Consider the following 6,175-nt stretch of genomic DNA (forward strand, 5'->3'; position numbering starts at 1 on the left):
GAACTGTCCCAGGCAGAGGCATTGCAGTTAACCGCTGCTGAGTGCTGGGCACAGAACGGGGGTCTCTCCTTTCCAAGAGGAGACTCAGCAGCTGTCAGCGGGTGGGTGCCACCCCCTAGGATGACTAGGAAACTGCGCCCACGCCCCAGCTCATGGATTGGGCTCTGGCCCCTGAGCGGTCCACAGCCCCCTGTTCCCAGCATCCTCTTCTTAACCAACCTGGGTGAATTGAGTAGGTAGCGAACAGGTGCCCTGCAGGCAAATTCTGCCTGAGACATCAGCCCCCTGCTCGGAACAGGGTGACAGAAACATCTAGAGAATGAAAAGGGACGAGGTGTGTGAGCAATGCGGAGGCCCTGGCTGCGTCTCACCCGCCTCTGCTCCCTTCCAGTTCAAGTGCTGCGGGAGCAACAGCTCGGCTGACTGGCAGCACAGCACGTACGTCCTCTCGCGGGAGGCCCAGGGCCGCCGGGTGCCCGACAGCTGCTGCAAGACAGTGGTGCCACGCTGCGGCTTGCGAGCCCACCCCTCCAACATCTACAAGGTGGAGGTGAGTGCCCTGCTGGGCAGGCTGACCACGTGATCCCCACCAGGAGCCCCCCCAGGAAAGGCAGGCTCAGGCAGATGTGTGGGGCCAGCAGCTTCTGGGTCCTCAAAGGGTTCCATAGTGCCCCCAGGCTATTGCTGGGAGATTTGAGGACCTCAAGTAGCCTGTGAGCAATTCAAAGGCCAGGCCAGGTCCTGCTAGCTGGATGCATCCTCACCTGCTCCCCGCCAAGGTGTGCATAACCTACCTTTACCTTCCAGGGAGGCTGCATCACCAAGCTGGAGCAGTTCCTGGCCGACCACCTGCTGCTCATGGGGGCAGTGGGCATCGGGGTGGCCTGCCTGCAGGTGAGTCGGAGTGGGGGTAAGGGGACAGCATTGTCGGGAACCCTCTCCTGTTGGCTGAGAGCTCCAATAACTGACCACCCTCTGGCATGGGCCCCACACTGCCCTCCTCCCCTCCTCTTCACAGCCAAGAATGAGTCACGTGATTACTCTCTTCCCCAGAAAACCTGAAGGAAAAGGCCTGGGGCCTGGGGGTCAACTTGAATTATATGGAACAGATGCCTGGGAGGCATATGAGTGTGGGCTCAGGTATGCGCATGCACCCTGTGTGTGTGCACGTGGGAGTGTGTGTGCGTGCACAGCCTGTGTGGCTCCTGAGGTGCGTCTGCATGTACCTAGGTGTAGGTGGTCAGGTACATGCATACGGACATGTTTAGTGTGCTCGTGCATGCATATATATGTGTGTGCACGTACATGCATCCGCTCCTCTGTGTGTGTGTACGTACACATGCAGAGAACGGCAGCGGTGAGCCTGGGGAACCTTCCAGTATGGGGTTCCTTCCGATACTTGTGTGGCCAGGCCAGATCCATCTGGGCACCCAAGGATGCAGCTGCACCCTAACCCACTGAAGAGGCCCTAGCCCTGGGACGGGGACCAGGCCACCTCGAGCTGGTTATTTCATCTCTCAGCCTGAGTTCCTCATTTGTAAAATGGGGCTGATTATACCTAGTTCGGTGACGTGTGAAGATTAGCCACCTATGTGTAAATCACTTAGCTCAATGCAGAGCACATAGCAGGTGTCCAGTAAATGCAGCTCAGCATTATTTCTTCCATGAGGGCGCCCTGTCTCCACTGTCTCAAGAACAGCCCTTGCTCTTTCCTGGCCAGGCCACCTTGCTCCCCCTGGTGTCCATTTACTTGCAGCCTAAGAGTCCCAGGTGCCACTAACATTGCCCCTTCTTCACTGAACCCCAGAGGAGTTGCCACTGGGAACTGGGAAGGAAGCTGTGCTCAAGGTCCTGGCCCAACAGGTGGCCCCAGAAACCCCTATCTACTCCAGGTTTCAAGAGGTCCTGCTCTGCATGGAAACGAAGCAGGCCTGGGCCATACTCTGTGCATTTCTTCCTCTCCACGTTTCAGAGTCTGTAGGAGCAGAAGGTAGTGAAGCCAAGGACAGGGAGAGGGTTTCCAGTGCCCTGAGGCTAAGGTCAAGGTGGAACAAGACAGCTATAGAAGTGACGTCACGCAGGCCAGGCGGTCAGGATAGCTGCAGACCCACAGATGCCTCCTTTCTATTGACACCCTCACCATGAAAAGTCTCAGATCCTCCAGCTCACTGGGGTACTGTCCCTAGTGTCCCTGAAAGAGCGAGTGCTTCACCGGTCACTGCTGTGTAGCCCAGCCCATCTTCTCCCCTCCAGTCCTCTGAGGCCAGCCTTGCAGAGCCAAGCCTCGGGTGAGAGCTCCCTCTGCCGGCCAATGCTGAGTTAAACTACCCAAGTGCTGGTGGCTCGTAGCCACCCTCAGGCAGGAACAGGCACCTTCCCCACATACACCCAACCTGGCACTTGGAAGACCCTCAGGGGCCCGGAGATATAAGCCCATGATGGTGCCATCACGTTTACATATTCCCCAGGAAGTGGAGGAAATTTTCCCTGGAAGAATCTAGAAATAGTTCTACCTCTTCCTGGTGACCTTGGGGAAATCACTGTCCCTCTCTGAGCCTCAGTTCCCTGCCCTGTACAATGGAGCAGTTGAATGTTCTTGAGCCTTTTTAAACAGCACCAGCGTCTTATTAGTGGAGCCCAGCACCCTAAATGTACTGGGAGCTGTTCTAGATCGAATCAAGAGTGGGGGCTGGAGGCAAGCCTCACGTGGTGACCTTAGAAACCTTCTCGCCCTGAAGCTCCCTGAGATGTTAGTAAAGGGCTCGCCCCAATGAGACTGATGTGTTGCAACATTCTGGTACGATAAAGCAGATGCCTTATGAACACTGAAATCCAAGCAGAAAAGGCAGTGAACATAACCAGCCCTCATTCCCGCCAAGTGTTTGTCAATGTGCTTGTTGCCTCCTGAATGAGTAGGCCAGGCCCTGAGGTGCTCAGGAGAGCTTGAGGGGGCTGGACGACCTCCGTGCAAGCAGGAGAAGAGTTCATCAGCCTGGTGAACAATGTCTAGAAGTGGCTTCCAGCCCCAGATCTGGTTCTTTAACATTTTCCTCTGTGATCTCTGTGAAGACCCTGGAAGCATTCTAATGAACTCTGATAACTGGCCAGATCTGCAGGGATCGCAGGTCTATTGACTGATAGAACCAGGATTGTAAAAGAGCTTGGTGGATGGGAAAGAGGGGCTGAAATGAAGGTGGAAACTGCCATGGCGTTAAGTCCTTGCATTCAATTTTGAAGAAAAATCAAGGCTATACCACAGAGCAAGGGCACCTGCCTGGAGTCAGATGATAGCGGTTGCTCACACAGCCTGGGGTTGCACTGGGTGACCTGGGGTTGCACTGGGAGAAGTCGTGGAGAGCAGGGGAGCAGGAGATGCCACGCCATCCACCCCAGTCCTGGTGTGTTGGCCCTGGCATCCTGGATTTTAAAGACTCACCAGGAAAGGCTCTGGACCAGCAAATGAAAAAGAGGTTTTCCCATCAACAGAGGGGGATGTGAGACTCAGAGAGGGGGGTAACTGCCCATGGCCACACAGCCCCAGATGGAAGCTGGCCCACTCCCATTTCTGCCCTGACATCCCCACACTGTGGGACCAAAACATGTTGCAGTGCCCAGAAAATTCACAAGCCGCCTGAGATTAAGTTAAGCAGGAACCTCAAAGATCACTTTGCAGTGGATTCCTGGGGCTTCCCTGGCCCTTCTTTATCATTCTTGAAGACAGCCAGATGCTAGCTCAGACACCTCAAAAGAAACTGAGAGCATACCAGCCTCCCAGTTAAACAAAACAAAAACCAACAGCAGCCAAAATACGTGAGCAGCACATACTGCATCTAAGGTAGGCTGCCAAAAGGGGGCGCCATGCCCCCATGCATCCAGACCCATGCTGACTGGGCCCTGTCAGCCTCTCCGACCTCCACCATCTCCTGCTTCTGCATCAACCTGTTTGGTTTCTCTGCTCACCCTGTGCTGGCTGCTCAAAGCCATCTGAGCTCATTCCTCTGTCCTGTCAGCAACAAGGCGCTGGTGCACAGGGAACTGGAGTTAGCATCCTTCACCCCACTGCATGAGTCAGGTGTCTGTGTGTGTGTGCACATGAGTGTGCACAAGTGCACACTTTCTGAGTACATCCTTTATCCTTTGCGTGCATCAGGTACAGCGTGTGTGTGTGCATGTGTGTACCTATGAACACAGATGTGTGCATCCTTTATCATTGCATGCATCAGGTGCAATGTGTGCATGTGTGTGCCCTTGAGTGTGTACATATGCACATACATTGTGAATGCATCCTGTATCACTTTGCATGCATCGTTGGAGTGTGCATATGTGGACACACGTTGAGACTCTGACTTGCACACCTCCACCCTCACTGCCTTCCCTGGGCGGCGCCCTGGGAACACACTTTTTATATTAAGGTGAATATGCTGGAGAGCTCAGCCCTCCCAACCCTCCCCCTGCTGGGGACGTACAACAGGAGAGGTGGACACAAGTCTATGCTGTCCCAGCTGCTCCCATCTTGCCTCCCCCCTAGCAAGGACCAGAGAGATCCAGATGACCCCCAGTGCAAATCGTCAAGCCATGAGTTAGGGACAGGGCAGAGGCAGGCTGCATGGCACATGGGTGGAGCGGCAGTGATGGCCCCCTGCTTGCAGCCAGAGGGAGACAGGAAACCTCTCAGGGCCTTTGAGCTTCACCTCTGGGTTCTGCTCTTAGCACCAAGTCTGGACTCACAGGCCAGCGTCCTCCCGTGTGGGAAGGAAGGGAGAGGAGGGCTTGTCCTCGGCTACCTCCCGAAGTTGCCCTTGCAGAGAGAAAAGTGTGTCCGGCCTGCAGCTACCTCCCCAACCTGCCTGCCTTCCGGGTGCGACCAGATAGGCTCTGGAAGACCCAGTCAGCGACAGCTGTTGGAAAAGCTGGAAAAGACAAGCACTGTCTCCTGTATTTGGGGAAATCCACCTTCACCCCGTGTGCACGGGACTGCCAGGACTGCCCTCGCGGGGCCCCCTCTCCTGGAGGCAGGGAGCCAGGACTCAACAGCATCATTACCCAGAGTCACAATCATGTCTTGGGCCTCATGTCTGACACATGCGCACCCCTTTGCCCCATGCAAAAAGGGGAGAGGAAGAGGTGGATAAAGTGGGGGCTAGTGAAGAACAAGCTGGGGAAATACAGATTCTCTGCATCTTAGAAATGGGAGAAGTAGGGCCTGGGGAAAGGGATGGCCCTACTCGGCCCTGCTCAGGCGGAGTGTTCTAGCCCTTTCCTTATCAGCAGGTGGAGGTGACAGCCAGACTCACAGGCACGCTCTGGGGGACTGGTTTGGTGCCACATTCCCAGGAGGTGACGGTGCCTCGGGCCCCTCCCAGAGCCTGTTTCCCTGGTGGCCTCTGTACACCAGCCATAGAATCACTGTGGACCTTGGTTTAGTTCCGGAGTCTGCGTAGCAAGCTGTAGGCACTCTTTCCTGGAGAGAAGAAAAGCGTACGCAGCTCTAACATGGGGGAAATCCTGAGAGCTCATGAGTTACATGGGCTAGCTCTGGAGAGGCCCTGACCTCAGACCAGCTGCATGGGCTAGAGCTGTTTGGAAATGCAGAATCCTCGGCCTCATCCCAGACCTACCAGAAGGGCTACCAAGGTCCCCAGTGGTGCACGGTGGCTGCAGCTTCCTGGGGATCTGATTTGCTCTTTGCTCCTCCGCTCTCTCACCTGGCAGATCTGCGGGATGGTTCTCACCTGCTGCTTGCACCGGAGGCTCCAGCTGCATTGTTACTAGTGGCCAACCGCGCCCCCCTGTGGCTGCCCCTCGCAAGGACAGGCACCAGGCCTGAGAAGTCAGCATCAGCTTGCCCAGAGACGCCCAGAAACGCCCTCCTTATCTGTGCCCAGGCCCTTGGGATCCACCAAGTGTCTGAGACTGTGGCTTCCATGTTCCCACACAGACCAGCAGCGCGCAGCCCCTTCCTCCCTTCCAAGTGTTCACTGCCAGAGCCGAGGCGGGCACCCTCCTGCCTAGAGGCAATGCCAGAGCCCGCACCGGGCACAGGGCTCCCGTGGACCACACGCGGATGAGAGCTGCACTCAGCTCCTCCCCAGCTCCTGCACCTAGAACAGCGGGCTGCAAACCTGACCCCTCTGGGACACCCGCCTTGACACATGACCCCCGGCCTGTGTGAGCA

At 56.1% G+C, this 6,175-nt stretch overlaps 1 protein-coding gene across 1 annotated transcript in view; it reads left to right on the top strand.

Moving 5' to 3' along the window:
* TSPAN11 (tetraspanin 11) overlaps positions 1-5,772 on the top strand; it is a gene marked incomplete at its 3' end in the record, with an annotated part of 30,956 nt that extends 25,184 nt beyond the window's left edge. Inside the window, exons 5-7 of the mRNA XM_084255510.1 lie at positions 392-550; positions 808-894; positions 5,713-5,772. Coding sequence (XP_084111636.1) covers positions 392-550; positions 808-894; positions 5,713-5,772 — 306 coding nt within the window. The remainder of the gene's footprint in view (positions 1-391; positions 551-807; positions 895-5,712) is intronic.
* Between the last annotated feature and the right edge of the window lie 403 nt (positions 5,773-6,175).

The sequence above is a fragment of the Talpa europaea genome, assembly GCF_964194135.1.
Source record: "Talpa europaea genome assembly, chromosome: 15".
NCBI classification, from domain to species: Eukaryota; Metazoa; Chordata; class Mammalia; order Eulipotyphla; family Talpidae; genus Talpa; species Talpa europaea.